General features: G+C 39.2%; 2 protein-coding genes across 2 annotated transcripts in view; one reads left to right on the top strand and one right to left on the bottom strand.

Annotated features, from left to right (window-relative positions):
• Window positions 1–26,182, bottom strand: part of kcna4 (potassium voltage-gated channel, shaker-related subfamily, member 4) — a 135,245-nt gene that overhangs the window by 251 nt on the left and 108,812 nt on the right. The window lies entirely within an intron of this gene.
• Window positions 1,280–24,446, top strand: LOC134633501 (CD151 antigen-like). Its single transcript, XM_063482363.1, has 8 exons — window positions 1,280–1,454; window positions 5,567–5,651; window positions 9,248–9,439; window positions 17,544–17,618; window positions 20,818–20,922; window positions 22,589–22,744; window positions 22,969–23,055; window positions 23,185–24,446. Exons 2-8 carry the CDS (start codon window positions 5,568–5,570, stop codon window positions 23,242–23,244), a joined length of 759 nt encoding a protein of 252 aa, XP_063338433.1. The 5' UTR covers window positions 1,280–1,454; window position 5,567; the 3' UTR covers window positions 23,245–24,446.

Below are 26,182 nucleotides of genomic sequence, written 5' to 3'. Positions count from 1 at the left end.
AAAATGTTCCCAGTGACTGTGCCACATTTTCTTTTAATTTGATTGCAGGTTCTTCAGCCACATGCAAGTGAATGATGATGGGTTACAAATGGATGCTGTGGGAGCTTTTTTCCCTAGCTCTTTCAGTCACATTTCCATTCAAGATTACTGTAATGCTTCTGGGAAAGATAATTAAAGTGAAGCAACTAGAAAACTGTTGTCATCTAGTGGTAAGTATGTATTACTGCATACACAGTGGCAAACCACAATCAGCAGAACAAGCTAGATTGAACTCAATATCAATTTGATAATGAAATAATAAATTAATGTACTTAATTGTAACATATTTGTTGATTGTTTGAATAAAAAAAAAACAAGGCTTTCTTCAGCTCCCACTTTGGATTTGGGAGACAGACACCCTCTCTACTTTTAAGATTGGACTTAAAACTTTTCTTTTTGATAAAGCATATAGTTAGGCCTGCATCAGGTGGCCCTGAATCCTCCCTTTGGCCCAGGCTACTGAAGGCTTCCCATCAGCTTGTGTTTCTTCTTCACTCACCTTTTTCCATTAACTGTGTGTTCATACACCACTCTACATTTAATCACTGGTAATTATTACTTCCACGGCGTGCCTTTTGCTCTGTCCTCCTTCCCTCATCCCAACTGGTTGTGGCAGATTGCTGTTCCACCATGAGCCTGTTTCTGCTGGAGGTTTCTTCCTGTTAAAAGGGAGTTTTTCTTTCCCGCTGTAGCCGTGCTTGCTCAAAGGGTTGTTGGGGTTTTCTCTCTGTTATTGTAGGGTCTTTACAATATAAAGCACACTGAAGTGACTGTTGTTGTGACTAGTGATCGAATAAAATTTAATTGAATTTTTTTAAGGGTAGATTGCATGGAATCAATCATAATTACTAAATACTAATTTCAACTAGTTAAATATAACCTCTTTTTTTTTCTTTAGAAATGAGACACCAGGTGACTTCTTCATAGGGCAAGATATTACCAAATGTGGGGCTACCTTAAGGAGTTATAGAAAAAAAAATAAGCCCAGATTGCTGTGTTTAATTTTACATTTGTTTCACGTTTTATCATTATATTTGAAATATAACTAAGTCTAAGTATTGTAATCATTTTTCAATTTTCTATCTTAGAGTATATTTCTGCCTTAACAAGTCTTACAAATGCACTTAGATCCTAGATCCCGTCTTTCTCGGTTTCCCTCTTTCCTCCCTGTGACTGTCTGCTCTCATTACACAAAGCATCGCCCCGGGACGTGAAAAACTCAGTAAACGTGCAAGGTGGCCCGGGGTGGAGTCAGCACTCAGCGGCTTCAGCCTTACTGACTGCGTGAGCTCAGCGTTTTGATTCCCTGCACTCTAGCTTCACTTCCATCTGAAAAACGTCTTTATCCTTGGAAAAGGCGTCCTTTAGGAATACCCACACATTTCTTTCGTCGATAGCAGCTAGAAGAACGGCAGGTAAGTAGAAACAGGAAGTAGTCTGCGTACAAAGGTTAGCGTATGCTGCGGTGCCGCAGTGGCCCGTTGAGGTGGTATTGCAATATTTTGTGAACTAAGCGAAAGGTTTAATTGCTTCTTATGGAAGCTTGGCTTACATGCACGCTTTTATTAAGATGATATAGCGTAAAAAAGTAGCTCGTTTTGAGGGGAAAACATGGCTGTTTAAAACCCCAAAGTTGATTCTGTTCATCTGGACGTAGCGTTTTCAGTGGGAGAATGGCTGTTTTAACATTTACAGCGGCAAAGAACAGTTTTATAAGTGTAGCGTTAGCTTACACTACAGCAGCAAAAGAGATGTGTAACGTAAGTTAAAAACCACAGAAAAAACATACAATATTGCTTTTATTTCATTTGTTTTATTTGAGTCCTGTCAATGCTATTTAACATAATGGAAAAAAACGCCAGTAACTTTAGATAGCTATTATAGACTTAACCCCTTTTTTCAGAAGACGACTTCACAGAGGTAGATTCTGTGGACTGTACGGATTAGCAGTTGTTAGTACACTTCTATGATTTCTAATAGATATGGTTAGCTAGGAGGACTTTTCCTCGTGGTCAATGGTACCTAACGTGGCTAATATGCTTTAATGGGCTAATATTGGTATTATCGCGAAGCTTTAGGTTTTCTATTTGATGTTGCGCTGATCCCACCGCAACATGACACTATCGCACAGCTATAACAGCTCATTAATGAAGGATTTATGCTTATCGATCCCAGTTTGCACACATGCAACTAAACTACTGTGGTACGCCGAACGTACAGTGCTGTGTATGTGAATGTCATCCAAATTTGAGCAGGATTCCCCTTAAAAAGAGTTCGACTATTTTTGACAAATAGATTAAGCTCAAACCAAAGTAAATTTTGGTTTACCTTTTTGGTTTACCTTTCCAAAACAGTGGGCCTCTGTTTTCATCAGTCGCAAGTAGGTTGCACGTAGGTCTTAAAATGTCCACAAACAGGTTGCTGTGTACATTATATGCTTTTATGGAAATGCTGGATGAGGCTGTAGCATTTTGGATGGAAAATTCTAAAATGTAATTTTTGCATGTAAAGATAAATTTGAAGTAGCAACATTTTATAGGTATGACAGTAGAAAGTGACACTAGAGTGGTTTACAACAGCAGCAACAAAAACAAATGAAGGTTACATATGGGAGATCTTACAAGGACAGGCCTCACAAATCTTACAGTTTCCTTTCTCAGAACATTTCTCATCATATGTAAAGCTGTCAAATACAGTGATCAAATCCATGTTTAAAACTGGTGGTTGGTGCTTTATATCAAGTACAAAACAAAATGCTCGATCAACCTTCACTAACCTGCAACATATGTAGAACTTTAAAAAATCTGTACACTTATGCGGATGATAAAAAATCCTTTCTGGACCCGTTCCAAGTGTTTCACCACTGTAATCTCACACAGCAGACAAGACTGCTGTTAGCTCATGGACACAGTTCACGATGAGTGTATCAGACAGGTGGTACATGTTGGCTTTATTTACCAAGAGGTAGTCTTGTTTAATTTCCTGATGAGTAAAGACACCTCATCCTGAAACAAACCAAAGATGGCATGACACATAGCTGTGGAATTGTGCCCTCTGAAAGTAAACCTACTTCACAGAAGTGCTGTTTCTCCTGTAGTGCTTTTTTCCATTTTAAAAAGAAAGCTTTGAGACACTTAAACAGATCACTGCTCCTCTTGGCTCAGCAGACTAATATCCAGCCCCGAAAAGTAAAAGGAGGAGTTGTCAGTTATGTCTTGTTTAAATTTAATTAACAGGAGCACACCAAGAGAGAGACCACCATAACAGATGGCCAACCAACGGAGACCAGACATACTCACTCATTCATGCACAGCCCATGTCTAAATTGACGGTAGTCTGCAGTATGTGGGGGTGGGAAAGCAGATGGGAGAGTCGGGAGGGAAAGAAGAGGAGGAGTGCAAGCCTGGGCCTGACTTGCAAGTTTGTAGCGTGAAAAAAAAGTGGATGGGAGATGTGGGAAACAAAGATTTACAGGGAAGCAGTATGTTGTTTTAGACAATGGGATCTATAAAACTTAACTTCAAACTTTATGAAGTGGAGTTGTAATGAGACTGCTCTCAGATGTTAATACAGTGTCTGTGTTTAAATATAGATGGGATCAAATATAAAGAAAAAAATGTAGCCATTAAGCACTAATGCAGGTTGATTTTCATTTGTAGTATTAGTAATAAGATTTATGAAATCCACTCTGTTTAAAACATTCATATAATATTAAACAAGTGTTGGATTCTGGTATCAGGCACTAAAGAACTAAGAAGCGGGTGGTTATAATTTGCAGCCTTTGGCTACTGCTCAGCTCCTACTCACTGCTTAGTCATGGATCTCTCTGCATATACATGTAATAACTCAGCTTGCTGATTCTGCCTACACTGCTGATCTGGTGCTCACTCCCCCGCATACTACATTAGCTTTGTAACAACTCATTTGTTAAAAGCCTGTTAAAATATTTCACTCCTTTTCTGTTTTATTTATATTGCACCAAATGACAACATAAGTCATCTCAGGGCACTTAAGATAGTAAGGTCAAGACCCTGCTTCACTTTTTAAGCAATCAACACTTTTGGCTATCAGGAGATTTCCTCCCATTCTACTTTTGGAATGTCTAGGTCCCACAAGTAAGCCTGCACTCAGAGAGCAAAGTGCTCTGTTGGGATACGAGGTCTTTAAGACATGACGAAGCTTGATCATTAAGAAAGAGAAAATAAAATTTGGAGAAATCTGATCTCACTTGCTACTTCCCATCAGTACTTACTGCAGCATTTTGGTTACACTGGGGGCATTTCAGAGTGCTGGAAGGCAACCTTGAGAATCTGAAATATATCAGCCCTAGCACAAAACCCTGTGAAACCCTATGATTAACTTTGGTATGTTTGTGTTTTGTTACTTTAACAGAAGAAATGTGTCTAACCATCAAGCCAAAGAGTGTGTTCCAGTCCCAGCACAGTTTAAAATGTAATCAGTGATGGGAAGTTCCTCTGGTCTTAGCTTCTTAGATTTTGATTGTCATACATGACGACACAGTGAGTCAGAATATCAATTTATATGGCAGCCAGAGTTTAAATTGATATTCTGACTTTAATCAAAGTAGTAACTTTGTGTTTTCAGTGTGTTACACAGACAAAGATTGAAAAAAAAATCATAATAAATTTAAAATAAGTAAACTAGAAGGGAAAGCATATTTGATTTGACTGATAAAAGTATTGAGTTTTAAAATGTAATCAGATTCTAGCAGACATTATGTGAAGGGTTCACATAATGTTTCAAACCTGTGACCCTTTTGCCCATTTTCAGTGGCTTCCTGTGGTTCTGGTAAAAACTACATTAATGTAACTTTAGAAATGAACACGAATGTTAACGTTTTTATGTGTCTATACTTTCTTTAGCAATTCTTTACATTCTGCAGTTGTAAAAATGTGTGCCCTATAATCAAATTAAAAAGAGGTTTTAATATTTTGTTAACTACAATGTTCGTCATAGCTGTAGTCTATCACCTGGCACTTTATCTGTTTACTTGTGGATTCCAAAAACAAAAAAAATGAAAGGTTGCCATGGAAAACAACAGTAAGCACATTTATTTGTTCACCACCCGTGCTGTTAGCTTACTGGTATGCTTGTTGGTCTTCAACTTTTTTTTCTTTTCATTGTTCTTCCCTTTTTTGGGCAGTGACTGCAGAGTAGTCACATGTTAAAAGATTTATTGTAAGGCTCGAATATGTTTTGTGACTCCACATTGATTTCTTTTGGTTAAAAATTACACAAAAATGTCTTTTGATTGCAAAGGTTGCCAACCTGTGGCTTAGACAATACATTTGTTCTGTTTTGTTAAAGGTGTAAGATAACGGCTTTGTTTAATGGTAGTAAAAATACGTTTTTATTTGTACTATAATCACATTTATAGTTATTAGTTGTATGTGCGAAAGCTGAAGATTGTAGTGAGTACTTGTGTACTGACTGTATAAACAGAACTGAAAATGCTGTTCCGTTATGAAATCATTATAACTGACTGAAAATCTGCTGTCTCTTGTAGCATGGGGGTCTTTGAGGAGAAAAAGGAAACATGTGGGACCATCTGCCTGAAATACCTGCTGTTTGCTTTCAACTTTCTCTTTTGGGTAAGTTTCCATTTAAGCGACCTCGAGCCTGTGCCGAGGAATTAACTGTTGAAATGTTTGCATTGAGCACAGATGCACAAATGCTTTGGAGAGATTTTTTTGTCATATCTGATATCACTGTGTTGGTGTTGTTCCTGCATCATCATAATAATGTTGGTCCAGGATCAAAATTGCAACTGACCAGTCACGTTATCGTGATGTCATAGCTTTGTAGTGTGTTTAAGAAAAAAAGAAAAAAAATGCATTTGTTTATACAAAACTCTCTTTTGGTAAGTATTTCAAGTGTTTTCTTTATTAATTTATGCAATATAAAAATATATTTTCAAGTCAGTTTTGCTGTTAGCCAAATTTAGGTTATTAATGTTAGTTTGCTAGTGATAGTTCGTTAATAGCATTAGCTAACTTCTTGCTAATGCTAATTGAATGCTCAGGCAGTGTCATTGGTCAGTTGCAGTGCTGACATCATTACGATGCAACACAATGTCACAGCAAAGCGTGTAATAGATGCTGGTCCACTGTGTGGATGTCGCGCTTTGCCTCTCGTAAGCATGAAATGGACAGGCATGTTCAAGTTGCAGTAAGCTGCAGTACCAGCAGAGGGCGATATTTTATTTTAAGCAACCACAAATACAGTCATGGGGAACTGTTTAAAGAGACATTACTAACACATTTGCGTGTAAATAGATATCAGGCACCTAGCTTAATCATTTCTGGCATACAAGGGGCCTAGAATGTACTTTATACCATCGTTGGTCACTACCATCTTCTTTGCTTTAAATATATTATCTCCCCCTGCTGGTACTGCCTCTTAAGCATGTGTGACTTCTACACCCTTCTGGTGGATTCTGGGTGGTGAGATGATGTAAGAACAACACCAATACAGGGGAATTTTTTTCTTTTTTAAAGAAACTTGTGTCTTATACTGGAATTGGATATGTTTTACCTGTTGGCTTAGCTGCTAATTTTATTAATTATAACAACATTCCCCCACAAATCAGGTGAGGGGAAAATACTTGAAAGCCACAAGTTTTCACACAAGCTTTAACAAACTAAAGCTGTAAGAGTCTCTCTCCTTTCACACTAATATGCATGCACACAGTATACCTTCATATTAACCAGCTTTTTTTGGTAATATGATATAAATAGGAGAAATTGGCTCGAAAACCCTCTCTGAGGACATTAACAAAGCCTGCTTTATTCGGGCAGTAGATAAATGCCTGCTGCTATTCCAGTTCATGTAATCAAAGCCAAGCTGCATATTTTTACAGAGGACAAAGGCGATGCATTCAAAGCCTTATTTCCCTCAGACTTTCCAATGTCAAGAATGTGTTGTTCTGAACTCATCATCTGAATGCGTGTGTAAAATAAGAGTCAAACATCAGTGTGGCACCCTTACTGTCTGAACCCCACTCGTTCTTGGTGTGAAGTCACACTTGCAGCTCTGCCCATATGTGATAATCATCTGTCTGCCAAAGAATCAGATCTTTCTCAAATTGGCAGACAAATAGAGCATCTTCAGTGCCAGAGTTACAGCCGTGTGAATATTTCACACTAAACCAAATCGTTTGAAATTTGCCTTGCAGTTATTTACATGGTCTCTGGTGGTTATTAAATCAGTTTGGAAAAAGGTATATAGCAACAGTCATTGCAGCCAGAAATATCTTGACTGAAGTTCAGACACCAAAATGAACACTTTGCCACACTATAAAGCATTTCGCTAAATGGCAGCCGTCCATTTACCCCAGGAGTAACATATGGTCACAGTGTCTGGGTTTTTATTGAAGTGCGTGGTTTGATCAAATTTCGAAGAGAACTGAACACGCAGCTTGAACTCAAATTGAGTGAAGAACAAAAAAGGTAAATATTTTTAAATAAGGTTAAGATTTACTCAGGCATTGCAGGTTTTTCATAAAGTAAAAACACTGCAAGATCAGTTTGGGTTCTTTTAAGTGTTTTATTTTGACCTGGACCATTACATCTTTGGGGTTTTAGTTTTTACAGTTGTGACAGTGATGCAGTATTTTCAGGACACTCTCTGATTAAAAATGAGCAAAAATTTTACATTTCATGCATGAAAGGATTTGCTATTTGTATCATTTTGTGTTGTATATGACCTTTTAAATATCATTAAACATCTGCTTCATATCTACAATATTTTAAATACAAACAAACAGACACTACATTACAGTGCAGTACGTTGCCCTTTAAACAAACTACTCCTTGGAGTAAATATTAAAAAGAAATGTAACATTTGGGGATCAGTGATAACTTAAACTAAAGCTTTGTTAAAGATAGACAGAGGAAGCTTCATATTTGTTCAGACCCTCTCGACTGTCAGATTCTTCCCCTATTACCTCTTGCTGCCACTGGGGGTCACTAAAGCTTGCATGTCTTTTATACAGCTTTTGAATACAGAGAGGTAATAAACTAAAGAAAAACCTGAACCCTATAGCAAAGGGGTCCAGTGGACTTGATGTGCTGTGCGGGGAATTTTGATGGCATAGTTTAGGCCAAACTGCCCAACCCTAAAAACGATGGTTCACTCTGAATCCATACAATCTACTGGTTGATTGCCACTAAAAGTAAACAGTACAAATAGATTACGAGTGAAGATTGAAGGCTGTTGTGCTACACCTTTGTTTGGTGTTTTACTGCCACTGTTTCTGGGCGTGGTTCTGTCTGACTCACTGTCTAGTTTCTGTGGCCATCATCCTCTCTTTTAAATTAAATCTAAATTAGGCAGGCAGTTAGATTGACTGCTTTGGCATGAAGACAGATTTCTGTTGCACTGCTGCACCATCTGCTGACTCGTCTTGCTAATATTGCATTGATTTAATTCTCCTCATATTCTCTTTAACTGTTAGCTCGGGTAATGCCGAAGATGTGAGACAATGGCGGTAGTTTCGTGCTGGGTTTAATGACTAATTCTCTTTAATTAATCAGGCAGTAAACCATATGGTTGCTTTAAAAATGTTTGAAATTGAAAATTGTTAAAGAAGTGCCACAGCTAATGATGGTTTTATTTGAATAAATCAGGCAATTATTTTTGACATTTAATGCGTAAAATGTTAATAACAGCAAACAAATGTCATTCACATTTCTTCGAGCCTGAGCCTAGCCAAGAACTTCATTACTTTGCTTGTTTGGTCACAGTCCAAAAACAGCTATAAATAACAAAGAAGCAGCAGTTTCTTAAATTAAAATCATTAGATAGTTAAAGTGCATGATTTAGTTTCAAATTCTTTCTGTCGAGAGACGATTGATCTATCGCAGGTCTGAGTTTGTATTCTCTTTAAACATGTCACCATAGCACCACAACCCCAACCTTCAGTTATCTCGCAACAGAAACTGATTCAGGTCTGGATCCTGTGTGGCAGCGGTAGGTCGTATTTTTCAGTTCACATTCAGCCATTGACAGATATTAATTTTAGGCTCCTACTTTGTCACTCTGAAGCCGACTTGGGAGATTAATAATTGAAACCTTTTTTATCACTCTCAGCTTCAGTGTTGTTCAGTGTTCTGCACCACAGTCGTGGTTCTCGTTTCCCAGGCTGGCCGCTGGCAGAAACTGAACTCATCATGTGCTCTTCTCCCAGTTGGCAGGGGGCGTTGTAATGGCGGTGGGTGTTTGGACCTTGGTCCTGAAGAGCGACTACATCAGCCTTCTCTCCTCCAAGACCTACGCTGCCTCCGCCTACATACTGGTCCTGGCTGGAGTCATCGTCATGGTAACAGGCGTGCTGGGCTGCTGTGCCACCTTCAAGGAGCAGAAAAGGCTACTGAGAGCGGTAAGAGATCACGTCAAGGTAGAGAGACAAAACATACGAGTGTGAAAATATCACAGAGTAGAACAGTAACAGCTAAACTGTGCCGCTTAAACAAAAACTGATAGGATGACACAGGCTGTAAGTAATTTTGTATGTTCCTCCTACCATCATCTGTAATTAGAGAGTTCAACTTTCTTAGCCAACTGCACATTACAGTATTAGCTCATAAACAATAAAAAAAAATAACATCATAAACAGTAACTCGTTGGTCTGTTGCTTAATGACTGGTCAGTTTATTACATTACAGCAAATATTGTTATAAAACTGCCTTGGTGTACAGAACAGGAAGGACATTCAGTTAACTAAGAACAAAATTCATCTCAAAGCATAGATATCAGTTCAAGAACCAGACTGTGTAAATATGTATGCATGTACTATGACTCAGTATGTACAGTATGTACTACAAAGAAACCACCTTCATTTTGGTAGTCACCGTCATTGCTAAGCAGGAATAAAGAATTTGCATTCATACCGATTAGTTGCATGCTGTGGTGCATATTTTTGTGCATGTTTGTTGAGTTATTTCCCCTCTTTGTTGTGATTAGGAGTCATGAGTCAAAAAAGTCATTACTATACAGACCACTTTTCTTAAAAGTAATGTTCCTTAACTACTCCCAGGAAAAAGTCATTTGTTATACTAGTCGTTACATTACTTTCATGTTACTATGTAAAATAGCTTGAACACAATGTCTCATAATCACCATTTAACAATATAAACCTAGGGCTACAACACAACACACCAACACAAATCCTTAATGAGGACACACATCTCTAAGATCTTTCTCTTAGTAGAAACAAGGTACATGAACAGGTAGAAAGTGAGGCTGCAGCCTGATGGGTCATCAGTTTGTTACCTGTTGAAGTTAAGGGTCTGACTGCTGGGGTCGGCATTCACTCAGCTTTCATTTTGGGTTCTTGGCTAGCTTAGCGTTAGCATGTTGTCTTGGTAGATGCTTGTAAAGAACCGAAGTTGTGTTAGTAGCATGATGTGGCTGTTTTTGCCCTGGATGCAGTTTTCCACTTTACTATTTATCTCATTCACTTGTGCAATAAAAATAAATGGCCATATTCATGCTCTAGACTGTGTCGGTATTTTCCTCCTCTGACATGCAAACTGAAATCAACAGATTTTAGTGGAAGTGCAAGAACCGATAAGCGGGATCAATAAGCAGGCAGACTAACAATTCTAAGGAATTGGACTACCTGGAACTGGTTTTCTACGAGAACCGGTTCTCGATTCCTCATCGTTAATCATCTTGATAGAGAATCTAACAAAAGGCAGCCAGCATCTTTGCACTTTTAATGCCCTTAAAAAAGCCTGGAGAACTATTCCTGAAGATCACTGTGTTCCCAAAAAAATGTGGCCATAACACATGTCTGTTTGCCTTATTCCATGTATATTTGCGCAATGCGACAATACAATGTAAAGGGGTAGTTCAAGACTTGTACACAGTACTATGCAGACAGACATACACACAGACATGATGAGAGCAGTCGAGGTTGAGGTGTCAGCCTCAGTTGCATTCACTTCAGACCAAACAAACACTTGATGGGAGCGTGTGCCCATATTTGAGTTGGCACACGTCGTACACAGACTCAGCACAGGGTTCTGCCAATAGAGACACCTGCATGGCACTAAAACCAGCTCAAAATAGAAACGCATAGAAACCCACTTTTGCACAAACGCTCACTGTGCTCATCCAAACATTTCCACATGGTAAACTTATGCAAGCGCACCACTGTGGGCAGAGCTTAAATGTTTGTGTTACAAGGTTTGCCAGAACAGCTTTGTTTCATTGGCATAAGTCCACTTACTGTAAGTATTTTCTGTAGTACAAGAATAGCATTTCAAACAAAGTTATGTGTTATTGATGACATTCATTCTTTCCTCACAGGAAGCAGGAAAGGTATTGTTGTCTGCATAGCCTCATATGCCAGTAGGATGCTCATACATTATCTTATTCTTGCATTTTATTAGTGTGCTAGTGATGAGCAGCACTGTTTGTAATGGCTAAAGTTACTGAAAAAGACTCCCTTTAATTTCTTGTCTGGAAACAGCCAACCGAAAAATATTCAGTCACATGCAAGTGGAATTACGATCTAGTTAAATGGAAAAACAAGATTAGTTACCTCATCAAGATTGGTATCTTGATGATTAGGAAAGTTTTTTGTTGAGTATAATTGATTTGGAGCTGTCTGTTGCTTTTGTCCTTATTGAATTTTGAAGAACAATACACTCAAATGTGGGTGTTGGCTGTAGTTCTCAGAGCAACGAGTGATGGGAATCTGGGCTTTCGATGTTTCAAAATGTAATTAAATAGCCTAATAGATTTGTGTAAAATACATGAAGAAGTACCCACTTTCTCCATTTTATTTGATTTCTAACGAGATGCGTGCACCACCTCTTATCATTTTTCTGTGTGTGGGAGGGGGGGTTGAAATGCTTGGTGCAACCCGAAGAGTTGAGATTAGGGCGATGAATCACGGTGAAAGAATGAACTTGTCGACAAGGAGAGATGCTATCGAGATTGTTAAAGAGGGTGAGCATAAGGGCGGGAGGGGGGGGGGGAGGCGGATTAATTGTTGTTATTTTTTGTGTGCGGTGAGTGCCTGGTACCTGCTGAGAGTACACAAGAGCGGCGGTGATTGGCAGCACAGTCCTGTACCGTAAAGGTCACAAGTTCTAACAACAGAAAAAGCTGATCCAGCCTTGGCGTCATCAGGACATTCTGCAGCTGTATGACTTAAACAAAGTCACTGCAGTTGCCTTTTAATTAAAGCGAATGTCCTGTCAGACAGTAAGTAAAGATGTTTGCGATGTATGCTCTGTGCAAAGTATGAGAAGTCAGAAGGACAAAGGAGAACAACTGTCCCGTGGGAAGAGTAGGTTGGGATCTGTCTGCAAACACACAACTTCATTGTGTTGTCGGAGAAAAGCAAAAGAACAAAGGAATGACTCGGGGAAAGCAGAGAGAAACTTTTGCCTTACAAGTGACAGAGCCAAATGGAAAGCAGTCCAAACAGAGGCTGGATCCACCTGTGGAGAAACTGACTTCATGCAGTTTGACTGCACATATTACAAGCTCGAGTGTTCCTTGGTCTCTGCCCTTCTCTCCCTTTTCTGTGTTTGCCTTGACTTCTTACTGCATTTACAATATAGGGCATTAGTGTATCAACTGAAAGACCACAACAACTGCTTACAATTTGTTATTAATAATCAAAGTATTGATATGTTTGATATGTCAGATACCAGCACAAATGAAAAACTGGAGCAGTCTTTCCACTTTGAGTCGCACCGTCTCTCATCATCTGTTTTCACTCTGTTTTACTTCAAATCATTTTTTTCTTATCTGCCTATATTTGTTTTTTTTTCTTTCTTTGATTTGAATTTTATTTATCTCAGTCAACAGGCAGACAGTTTTGCATGCAGAAGCAGAGGTTAATGATGGCTACTTTATAGTTCAATTAAGCTTGCAGCCTGCCTGTTCTGTTAACTGGTGGGGCTTTTGCAACCTGGTTAAGATCATTGTCAACATTTGACAAGCCACGCAGCTGATTCCGAGATTTCTCATAGGTCTCAAGAAACTAGAAGAAAAATTTGGTGTTAGTGTTAAAGCCATTCCTACTTTTGTAAATACATCTAAATGTGGCAGAAATAATGACATACATAATTCTTTGTGTAAAGCTTGGTCTCGGTTTGTGGTCTAAATTGTAGAGTTGGTGCTTAGTTTGACATCTTTGAATAGCCTCTCTGTTTGTGTGCTTGTTTTTTGATGCATGGTGCATTTTGAAGAGTTAGGATAACGGCCATGAATCACAGCGAAGGAATGAACTTGTCAGGAGAGAGGGGGGGCTGCACAGAGATTGCCAAACATGGAGAACATAATGGGAGTTTTGTGTGTGTGTGTGTGTGTGTGTGTGTGTGTGTGTGTGTGTGTGTGTGTGTGTGTGTGTGTGTACACCATCCTGACTTTATGTTGCGCATCAAAAGAAGCAAATTCATGGCATGGCATCTCTGTCGCTACATCTTGGAGGCATTTGCATTTTTAACTCATTAGGACATCTTCATCCAAAATCTTTTATTTATGAATTTCAAATCGTCCATAAAAGTGCAGCTGACGTCTCCCTCTTCTATAATAAATTTGACTGATCATCTTATTTATTTATATATTTTTAATATCATTTAGCTACATTTGCTGGCGACATTGCCTGGCGTGGATAATTGTATGCATTTTTTCCAACTTACCTTTTATGAGCTGGAAAGGTAAGATAATTTTTCAGTCCACATGGAAAAAACAAGACCCTAAAATATCATGTCATCACTACCTAATGACCAATATGTGTTTCATATTGTACCAAGTCTTTTAATAACAAAGTGCATAAAGATACAATTTCAAAATCGCTCTTTGCTAAATTATTATTATATCTATTGAGTGTAGGCACAACAGTGGTTCATCTTTTGACTTAGGTGCCTTTTTATACTTGATTGAATCATAGGTCAGTGTTAAGTGGCTTGACAAACAACAAAAACCATTCCTCCACAGCCTATGTGCAAAGAAAGTTTTTGAAAGACCTTTAAAAAGCCAGAAGATCTATTGCTCAAGATTACTTTAAAGACTTTTGAAAAAGTGGTTCAACAGGGCTGCTTGAAGACTTTTTGCACATTACCTGTTGAGAGAATTCAATAAAAAACTTAAACTACAGGTAATGGGTAAATAGATAAACAAAAAACTAAATAACTAATAACCACTATCAGAAAGTTGTGGACTTCTGATTCAAGTTTCTCCAGTTTGAGGATTTTATATTTTTTAAATAATCAACATTTTTAAGAAATGCAGCTGAACCTTTGCATACACCAGCAAGCACAGTGCATTTAATGAGTAAGGCGATTACACGCCCCGCTAGCAACTAAATTACAAAAGGTGGCTGGTTCAGTACCTTGAAAGGCCAACACTCATCCAACTGTGATCGGTCCGATTAAAAGTCACCTTCAGCATGACTTTGTTGCTCCAGGCTTAGTAATTGTAAAGGCAGCACTACGCTTCCAATAAAACCTGAAATGGAGACACAGTTAAACATTGATGTGCATGCAAATATGGGTTTCTTCTTTGCAGCACTATATTGTTCCTTTATGTGTACTTACTCTGGCGGAGGTACATTCAGATGAAGGAGAGAAAATGTTACAGACACTCTGGAGTAAAACACATGCTGTCAAAGTAGGACACTAAAAGCCAAAGAAATCTGTTCAAATATTTTCTAATAACCACAGCAATGTGCGAGTGATTTGACTCTGATATGTTAGCTGTGTGAGAGAAAAAAGAAAACTGTAGTTCAGCCAGAAAGCCTACATGGAAAGGATGCAGTGGAGTCTGAGGCCAACACAGTGCTTTAGAAAGCATTTTATTCATATGAACCTGCTGAGAGTCATTTTGGCAGTAATTACCCTGTACCCTTAAGTCACCCGGGAGAAGACTGGAAGCGCAGACGTAAAATGAGAGAGATTGTGCCTGAGATCTCGAGGAGGCCCGCAAAGTCGATGCAGTCAGTAATTCGTCTCTATAGCCAACAACAAGTTCTCTGTCACGCCCTGTGTACGTCACTGTCCGTGTGGGATCAGTCTGGAAAAGCTGTGCGTACGATTGTGTGCAAAGGAGTGAGAACAGGCAGAGCCACACAACACAGTTATGTCACAGTATCAGGGAAGTGGCCTTATTCTGACTTATTGTGACTTAATTCTATGCATGTTCAACTGCAACTGTGTATACTGTAGGTTGCAGGTGATGTTGTGATTGATGTTTAAAATATATACATATATAAAATATTAAAATATTTACATATATAATCATAAATTGGAGGAAGGTGGGGGTTTTTCTATGGAATGTTATTACTAAAACCTTTCCTCACAGATTTATATTTGGCGGTATAATATAAGTGAGAAAAATCTAATAATCCTGTTGCCTAATAAGAGTTTCGGATGACATCAGAGACATTTTAAGCAAGTTTTCATCATTGTTTTGACTTTTTTTTTTCTTTTTTGCAGCAGAACATTTTACACCTAAAATATATTATCTAACTCAATAGTCTCCGGAAATTAAAGAACGAAAAATTAGATGTGAAATATCATTGAAAATGCGATAAAAGCGTATCTAATCCTGCAGTGTCTCCTTTATAAGTCATCCCACAGATGTCCTCATACACGCGTATGAGATCACTTTACACGTGGTAAGTATCAAATCCACATAAAATCCAGATTAATCCAATCATGGGAGGAAAATGATGTAAAAACAACATCATGCCAGGTGTGCATGGATTAAAAAAAGCTAAACTATATCTGTATTTTCATGTGTTGTCTTTCTCTTCAAACCCTCAACACTGCATCAAAATGCATCTTGAAGTCTGCTCAGCGTTCAGGCTCAGAGCTGCTCGGAGATCTAATCAGCAGCAGCTATCAAATCAAAGGCCCAAGTCCTTTTTACCGGGCTGATTTTCTCCCCTGTGGAAGCAGCAGGCCAGAGGAATTTAGGCCAAGGTTTGGGTCAGATAATAATCTCTTCTTGTCTTTAATTCTGAAGAGGAGAAGTTCAACTTTTCACTTGGCTTGAAAGGCAGACGCTCCCCCTAATTTTCCAATGAACTTGGTCACGAATCAGATGCAGACGATAAACTCTGTGACATGTGCCACTCTGCAGTGACACAAAAGTTTTGCAGTTTCATCCTGGAGTCTTACTCAGAGCAAAAGAGCAGAACAAGAATGGATGATTAAGCAGAGAACGGTATTATTGTAATTTTGTCATCTGTTTTATGTCCTGGCAGAGTCATTCATCTACTTTACACTGTTACAAGGCTCTTAAGATATGATATGATATAATAATTGGGTTATATCTACATGCATGAAGGTAAAAGAATGCCATAAACACTCAGTCTTGTGAATTTCCCGAATGTGTGAAATTTTTGTCTGTGTAAAGCTCTGCCATATACTACCCTTAGAGTTTTAGAGTTCTACTTACAATATTTATATCAGCTGTACATTACTGCATTAGACTTTCTTGTTTTGACAGACAGCATCATAACAGTTTTGAAATAATGTCATTTAAATGTGTAACTTTTTTAAAATGACAATTTAATGCTGCGTAATGATGCGTGAGCGTAATCAAATACTCTAAGGGAGGTTGTTGCATAGAAATCTTTCTTTGGTCATTATAGATAGACAGACAGCTTTTGCTTCACTGAAAAAATTACCCACATCATTCCACCACTTTTATAGTCGCAGGAACATTTCTCCTAGGGAGGTGATCAGAAATCGCCAAAGGTGTGTGACTGTGCAACTTTCTGCTCCTGCAAACACACCGAGAAGAAATCCCAGCTGTGTTCAACTACATGCTCCAAATATATGTTTAATGCCAAGTTACAAAAGAGTCATACCATCAGGTTGCTCCAAGAACTCATCTTTACAGTGTAAATTATAATGCTGGCCAGCATTTATTGTTGAAAAATTGTGTCAGTGATGGAAAATATTCTGGCATACTGCAGACATCAACCTACTTAACAATTTTTATTACAGTTTATCAGTTTTTTCCATGTTTGTCACTATATATTCAAAGCTTTTCGTAACACATTTGTGCTTGTATAAGGGTAAATTAATGACACTGTCACTTTGTGCTATCAGCAAAGTCTGAATTGATTTTTGCTCCAAGTTATTCCTTTTTCAAATAGTTTTACAAACCTGCAGAGGACAACATTGTCTAGTTTTTGTATTTCTGATAGACAGCTTAATATAAGTTAGCCAACCCTTTGCCATTGCATTGTTTCTGTTTGGTTCTACCTCTCTAACAGTGCTGTGTGGATGACTTTGCTGCATGAGCGGGTTTGATTGCATTATTCTTGCTCAAGGAAGGATAACACAAGGCCTTGGAAAGGAAACATAGTTCAAGCTGGCTTAAGAGAATCATGTTTCAAGTGGTGTCAAAGGCAGCCCCGCAAGCTGCCACATCACATTTGTAACCAACTGGTCGTGTCGCTTTATCACCATCCACTAACTGTAATTCCTTCTTCTCTGTGTTTCCAGTACTTCATTCTGCTGCTGTGTATCTTCCTGTTGGAGATCCTGGCCGGTGTCCTTGCTTATATCTACTATCAGCAGGTAATTCCCATTGTATCATTAAAAAAACATCCTTCTTGTAATGCATGCTGGGATTTGTATGTGTGAAATTGAAGGAGGAGCAGGTGGCAGATATTGCAAGAGTGGATATTCATTTCAGATGACAAAAAACGTAATTTCAAATCAGACTCTGGTTAGCATTTTGTAACTTATTATAGCATCTTTACTAAATCTGTGTTACCATCTCGGGTGGACTCTAGTCTGCTGTATTACAGTAAATCATCATCTAATATGAAAAATGATTTTAAGGTTTGTAGCATATATTGCATTGTGCTAAAAATCAATAGAGCATGCTTGACAAATGTGTTGTGTCTCCTAATCCAAGCACGTAGTCAAAAGCATTGTAATAATACACAGACAACTGTTTCATTTCCCACATGGCATGTGCTCTGCTGTAATTTTAACCACGACAAAAACCAGCGTGAGAAATGAGATTCCAGAAAGGGAGTATAAGACGGCCCATTAAAAATACAAATATCTGACTGCCCGTATTACTTGTGGTACATTGAGTCCAAATGGAATGAAAACTGCCTGCAGCAGGACACATAATAAGCCTGAATGCACTGTGTCAGAATCATTTAAAAGCATTTGCTTTGACTTTGAACTGAAATACACAGAATTTTCAAACTTATTTCATTTCACTCCACTAAAGAATGAAGAACCTTACTGGCAGGTTAATGACTGAAAAAAATAGAAACACTTCTTAACACCACAGACTGTGTACTAAATGCACACGGTTTGGCTTTCAAGTGATTATTGTCTCGTGTGTAGTTAATGTATAAGCTAAACTAAAACTGACAGCCTCCCTCGGCACATTTCTGCTATAACACTGTAGAGTTATACTGACTGCACTGCAAACAAGAGCAAATGACAAGCATTTTTCCTTTAGGAATATTAACATGACATTGCTCTCTACCAACATCGCTCCCACCCCGCTTAGTCTTATAGCCTAGTGGCTTGTAGCTCAGGAACAGGACTTTTCTCAGTCTAGAGGTACACTGTTTTCAGTTTAACTGCCTCTTTCATTAATGCACAGTTCATGAGCAGCCACTGAGGTCCATGGCTGCGTGCTGCTTCCTAAAGCTCTGTCTACTTTACTTGCCTCAAAATATTCTCACAAGCATTAAGTTGTGTTAAAGTCTCTAAAGCCTCTTCCCCTGTTATTAATCTTTTCACTCTCTCTGCTAATAAGTTGTGAGAACGATACCAAGATGAACAACTCATGTAACATGCTTGTAATTCACAAACGCACCCATTTTTAGCTACAGATTCTGCACAAGGGATTTGCTCAGACTTTATTTTGTTTTTGTAATCAGACATGATCATAAACCTCTTTGTGATTGCTTTGTTTGCGAGCTGCTTCCCTAGGTTGCTCATAGTTTGCATGAATTACTTGTCTGCAAACCTTCACCATTTAACTTTCACTATTATTACAAAAATAATTCTCATTTTTCAGGAGCCATTTGAAATTTCTCTCTGTCCCCAAACGGCTGAGATTTAGTGAACATGGTCAAATGTATGCAGAGCTGGTTATTCTGTCCGTGTTCAGACAGAAGTACCATAACACAACATGATATCCCTGTAAAGCTCGTTTTGTGTTCTTTCCAAAGTCATTTGAATTTTGTCCCTAGCAAATATCTAGTAAATTGTAAAATGAACCCACTGCTGGTCTGATGGTAAAGAAAAAGGGTTAATAGACTTCAAACAGGTGCCATGTATTAAAATACACACCTTATTCATAGACTGTTTTTAACAGGTTGTATTCATGCTGGTTTCTGATCTAAAGTTGTGCTTTGTAATATAAGAGTGACAGGGTTGGGCACTGGCAAAGTACTGAGTTTGCCCATAGTTTGATGAATGAAGCTGACTTGTCTGCAAACACTCACCATTTTACTCTCTAAACTGTAGTAAAACTTGAAAAAGTGCAATGCAAAACAGAAACGTTGTGCCTCACCACAAGACGCAACTTTTATGTTGAAGGTAAACACTGTAAACAAACGGTCTTTGTTTACAGTGTGCGTCACACTTTTCAGAGTTTCTCTACGACTTGGCGAATAGTTTGCTACTGTTTGCAGACAAGTCTGTATCTGTCATACAAATGATTCGCAACCACAGCGACCTACTAGCAACACATGTAGGTTTATACAGCACCGTATACCTACTAGTGACAGCTAGCAACCTCCTGGAACAGCTTATAGCCAGAAATACATTTTTTCCTAGCAAGCAGCGGTTGTCAGGGGGTCACTGACGCTGACAGTTTCCCAGGGATTGCCAGCAACCTTCAGCAGCCACTTGCAACTGGTGGCTGGATATACATTTTGTGGTCTGTGTCCTTGTATGGCCTATTATTATCATTAACAGAAAACAAGCTAACAAAAGAAAAACCATATTTCAAGTATATCAAAGACCCATGATGCTGTTCTTGCTTTTAAATGAACATGTATTCAATAAAACAGCGGTACTAAACTGCTCCTGTGTAAAGATAGGAAGCACTGAGATGCAGGTAATGGCTGTGGTTCATCCCGGTGTCATAGTCATGCGACCATCCATTGTGCCTGGAATTCGTGTTTGCTCATACTCGTATGTGGTTAATGCAGTGTCATGGTGCAGTTCACTCCCATACTGGCTCTCTCATACTTACGGAGTCCCTTTAAAATGTGAATTACTGTTTTGATTCACCGCTGCAGTGTTTCTGAAACTGTCAACAGGTAAAATGAAAACCTGAACGCCTCCTCTTCTCCTTTCCTCTTCTTTGTTTTCACCTCGCGTCTCTCATCTTTCTCTGCCCTCCCTTCCTCTCTTCATCATTCATTCCCTTGATATCTCCTTCATGCTTTGATTTACAGTGGTTTCCCAGCTGGCTTGTTGCCATAGAAACTGAGCCCCCCAGACCTTCCACTCCTCCTGCGTTTTCTGCCACTGGTCTAGAGAACAAAAAAAAATAAAATAAAACCCAAAAAACAGACTTCCTCTGCTTTTACACTAGCTTCGTCTTCATATGCCTCTCTGTTGTTAGAAGTACTATCCGTGATGTGTATTTTAAATCCCGTGTGCTATGATGTGCTGGAGAATCAGTAGTCGAAGCAACAAATTCATCACTTTAGGTCATGCTCTGTCATGCTGCCTTCCCATTTTTGTTGGCTGATACTACATGTACACCTGTGTGCGTGTTTCTGAACAGTTGAATGATGAGCTGAAGCAGAACCTAAAGAAGACCATGACTGAGAAGTATAATCAAACAAACTACGAGCACATCACCAAGGCTGTAGACAAGCTGCAGCAGGAGGTAAGTGTCTGCAATGGATGAAGGAGTCCAGACACAAATGTTTTACAGCTTTGTGAGATTTCTTTGCACATTTGAATTTCTGCATTGGCCAGCATGGATGGAATTTCGGTTGTTGTGTGCATCCACGTTTTCATATTGCAAATGAACCTGGACTTCCAAGCCAAAGTCACATGGACTCACATGTGGTTTGTTGATTGGACAGCCCTCATGGTACCCTATCATCTCATCAGATTAGAGATTTTGGAGATGGGAGCGAGTCAAAGTAAATCCAATTCAGTCCACGACTTCATCTAAGCATGATGGACTGGTCTGCACTCTCTGCTGTAATTTACCTTCTCTTCTAGTCAAACGAGCTGACAGCGCGTTAAGGAATGTGTAAATCTGAGGTGTTGTTAAGACTTCTGTTAGTTTTTATACTCATTGCTTAGTTTTTTAAGTATAAAATCTTGTCTTTCACACATCAACATGTAGTCATTCTTCTAAACTTCATTTTGCATAATTTCCAAAAAACATGAATTTGCACTATTAAAGGAATTTGTAATGGAGTCATTTTTATTATATATTCAAATAGCATCAGTATGAGAACAGAACTACAGTATACATGCATACATACATACATTTCCCTCAAAGTAAATATGAGGAAAATGTGAATCTTAAAGTTTAGTTTAAAAATAAAATAATTGGCTTAAACTGAGTTGTAAATCTTGAGCAGGAGCTGCACCTCCGTTGAATATGGAAACAACATTTGGATTTGCAGAACAATTCCCATTTCAATCACAACTGTATTTTACTTTACAATGGGCCTTTTTGAGTGCAGTTTTTCTAGTTTTGCCATCAGATTTGATTGTGAATTTGATTTTGATATCAAAACTATTTTTATCTTCATGTGAAAAAGAACGTTTTCACAACTAAGTACCTCCCACGATCCAGTAGATTGGAGAACCACCTTTAGCAACAATAACGTAAAGTAACCATTTGCTGCATGACCTTGTCAGTCTCTCACATCGTTGTAGAAGAATTCTGGTCCGCTCTTCTTTACAGTGTTGCTTCACGTCATTAAGGTTTGTGGGTGTTCGTTCATGCACAGTTTGATACCTTGCTCAGCCAGTTGTAGATTTGCTGCTAATGATTGACCTGCTGCTTGACCCAGTTTGGCCAAGCTTTAGCAATTATAAATATTTGACTCTCGAATATTTGGTGTACAGAGAGAGGAATTCATGATTGATTTAATTACTGCAAGGTATCATCAGCATCATCAGCCTATTTAGGCCAGCTTAAGTTTACTTTAAAGACAGGAATGTGGGAAATGGTTATCCTGACTATCGAAAGTCAACAAAATCCACTTACTGACTTGCAGTATAAAAAACCCCTTTGTTTAAACTCTAAAAAAATAAAAATAAAAATGGCACATTAAGGTTTTACATAAATGTAGTTTCCAGTTTTAACATGAAGCCAAGCAAACTGCCTGCTGATGCCTTATATTTGCCTTACTGGGGGAATCAATCATCTTATAATGCTCTAAATAATGCTTTGAACCAAGAGAACACATATGCAGAGTTTTGCTTAAGTGAAGTGCAACACTTAATTATTTTCATGGATGTTTGTCTGAGTCCTTTTATACTTTCCTGCTGTCAGTGAAGTGTTTTTCCTCCGTCTCCTCCATCAGTTCAAGTGCTGTGGGAGCAACAGTTCAGCTGACTGGGCTGAGAGCGTCTATATTCGCTCTGGTGCGAAAGGCAGGAAGGTGCCTGACAGCTGCTGTAAGACCATCACCAACATGTGCGGTATAAGAGACCACCCATCCAACATCTACAAGGTGGAGGTGAGAGCGTGAACGGTGCCGGGGGGGTGGGGGTGGGGAGGGCTTCATCTGTATTTCTCTCATGTCTCAAGATGTCAGCATAGAGGCGGTGTGGCGTGAGCGTAGCAGAAAAAAGAACAGCCATCATATCCAAACTGTATACATAACATTGTTTGCAGTGAGACTCCAGCAACACTCCCACATCAACTGATGCAACATGAAGACACTCTTTGTTTTTCATTTAGGGTGGTTGCATCACTAAACTGGAGAATTTCATCTTGGACCACCTGAAGATCATTGGAGCCGTCGGTGTTGGGATCGCTTGTGTACAGGTGAGCAAAAAAAAAGAAAATGCCTTTAACATTGTGCTTACACACAGAGACTCAATAAATGTATGTAAACCTATGGAGAATACAGCTTTGCTAAATTACATTTTTATTTTCGTCTGTTTTAATCCCCAGATCATCGGGATGGTGTTTACATGCTGCCTATATCGAAATCTAAAGGCAGAGCCGTACTAACAGAAGTAAAAGAAGAAAAATGTGTGGGTGAAGGAGGTAACTTCATCACCGCATGCCATACTCAAATAGCCCATAGGTTCTTTTCTTTGTCCTCCGCATAGGGGAGGATTTGTTTGGCAAGGGATCAAATTGCACATCTGAGCATCTCATTTTGGTAAACAAAGGGTAGAAAAAAAAACCCACTACAAGGTTTCTTGAAGTAATTAGGCTCTCAAATTGCACTCTCAGCTCCATCTTCAAGATCACAGCACTGTGAGAAAAAGCCTCAGAGAGAAACTGATGAGAATTTTAACTGATTGTGTAAATTAGTGTGAGACAGCCTCCCTGGGACTCAAACATTGTAGTTTTCTTCCACTCGGATTCCCTCAATGTACTTTTATATGTGTAGACCAGGTGCTACACCCAAGAGTGGTGTAAAGATCAGTGGAGTAAAACTGGCACTTTGCAGGAAAATGTTAATCCTGGTCACAGCAGCTTCTTTTCTCCATCAGCAAAGCTTAACAAGCTCACCTCTGGGGCCCTCTTCAACTGCAGTAGTGTTTAGTTTCCACATTAACAAGACAGTCCTGTGTTTTAGATCTTCTTCTGTAATGACCTTTAAACATTGGAACGAATATATATATCATCTATTTTCTTTTACATATGTACTTTCTTATGAGCTGTTAATATTTTTGCCTTTATTGCCTAATCTGTCTCCTTACTGAGACGTGTCTGATCATGTTTTAAGTCTCCTAAGAACACATTTTCTGCCAGAGTGAAGGTGAACAGGTTAGTGCCTTGCTCAGCACCATAACTGTGCCATTTGATGTCCTAACACCAGCCTTTAAACACAGTTTGACTACTTTAGGTGTAAACACTGATCTCATTGAAGGGAGTTTGTGATTATGAGCAGTCCCACTGATATTGTTTAAATGAAAGTGCGTCTTGTTTTTGATTTTATTGCCTTCTGTTTTTATACACTGATGCCAAAGTCATCAACTGTAACACTGGACCTACTCTGTCTCCTCCAGCCTTATTCCTATACATACTGATGTCTCTGTTTTTGTAAATGAAGATTTTTTTTTACTCTGCTATAAACTGCGACTATATTATTGTATTTAATACACACTGTAGAAAATTATAGTCTCTCACTGTTAGTAATGATCTTTCCTTTGTGCCTCAAAGATAAAACCAAGCTAATCTGCTGTATTTCTGTCCTCCTGGTAATCCAGGATGTATTTTAGTTTAAATAAACATTGATCAAAAATGTGCTTTGCTTCTGCTGTGTGTGTGTTTGCTCTCATTAGCATTGTTAATGGTGTATTTTAAAAAGCAGTATTGCACAAATACTGAGTGATGCCCTTCACAATAAAGGTTCACTCAAGTCATGTCATCACAGAAACTGCCAAAAAAAGGCCCTCACATTATTGTATAAAGACAAACCATGTGCCTGTGACCAGTGGCCCTTACGAAATTGGCACCAGCTTACAGGTGCATTAGTGTATTAACCAGAAGTCAATTGTCTGATGTCTCAGTACTGTGATGATGCAGATTTGGGATGTGAGCCATATTCCAGACAGCTGCTTTTACAATGTATTACCTATACCATGACAGTTAGATGGCCTTGTAATGAGAGGCATCGTGCTGTTGGGCACGAGGCAGGGTAGTTTGAACCCTAGTAATGTTAAGATTAACAGCGGGACATTTGTCATTTGGGTGAGTGGCAGCAGTTAGTGCATGCAAACACAGGGAGGCAGCACTCACCTGGCTTTCAGCACCACAACAGCACACTGATGAAAACAGCTGGTGTGTGAGTGTGTGTCTGTGTGTGTAAAACACCTAGAGGCTATTGAGGATCAACCCCCCCCCCCCCCCCCACCCCACCCCCCCTACACACATCCCACACCCACCCACCGACACTACAACCACCCGAACTTTCCCAGTCATTCCTATTACAGAATGGCTTTATAAGCTTTATTAGTTTCCCGGAGTGTTCGGGAGGGGGGGCAAAAAGGGCAAATTAGGCCTTTCAAACATGCACACGGTGACAAATGTCACTTGGACAGTGAGCTGTGCCTACTCACAGTTCTGTTTGTACATAATATTAATTATTTCCAAAATATGCTTCTGTGTAACAAGCAGAAAGGAAATCAAATGGCAACCGGTCAGCTCACAGCTACTAATTGGTTTCCACTGGGACTGCTAACAATGCAAATTAAGCCATTTCTCAGTTAGTGAAGCTGGCAGTGTAAAAACATTTCCCCCTGTGTGTAGCAGGCACACATGGCGAAATAAAACGACACAAATCAGTGTGTATTGTCACACCACCCCTTTAAGGTGCTCTAAACAGTACACCTCACGAAAGCTGAGTCATCCTTGGCAAAATGGGGGGGGTTCGTGTTTCTTTTACCCCCCTCACCTTCATAGGGGGGATTTGGCATTTAACGTTTCCATTGGAGTGAAAGTAGTTAAGCACATGGCGATTTTTAACAGGGCACTTTTCCAAAGAGCAGACATCTGCAGAATGCAAGTTGTCCTGTGCTCTTGAGACTTTGGTCTCCACCTGAGTTCGACTTTAAATAGATGACAGAAATTATGACAACCCTCTGAACAACCATTGTGCCTCCAGCAATTGAGTCCTGCTGATGAAAACCATAATAAATTCCCACCTCCCCACCCCCCACGCCCCTGTGCGGGCCTCCCTGCCTGTTGCGCCTGCTCACTGAGACAGCCTTCATACAGCCTAACACAAGGGGTATGATAACAATGGCAGTGCATGACATTTCCAAAATATCTCCTCCGGTACTCTCTAAGCAGTTGTCAATTTGATGCACATGTCACCTGCTGCACCTTGGCCAGTTTGGCCCGTCCACCAGAGAGTGCTATTTTCAGTCCAGTGGCAGAAGCTTGTGCACCCTTCACCTTCCACCTTTGTCCTAGGAGGTGATGCGATTCCTGA

This window comes from Pelmatolapia mariae, linkage group LG1 (assembly GCF_036321145.2).
Source record: "Pelmatolapia mariae isolate MD_Pm_ZW linkage group LG1, Pm_UMD_F_2, whole genome shotgun sequence".
Taxonomy (NCBI): Eukaryota; Metazoa; Chordata; class Actinopteri; order Cichliformes; family Cichlidae; genus Pelmatolapia; species Pelmatolapia mariae.
Note: the sequence above shows the minus strand (reverse complement) of the source record. Positions and strands in the feature narration are given on the sequence as shown.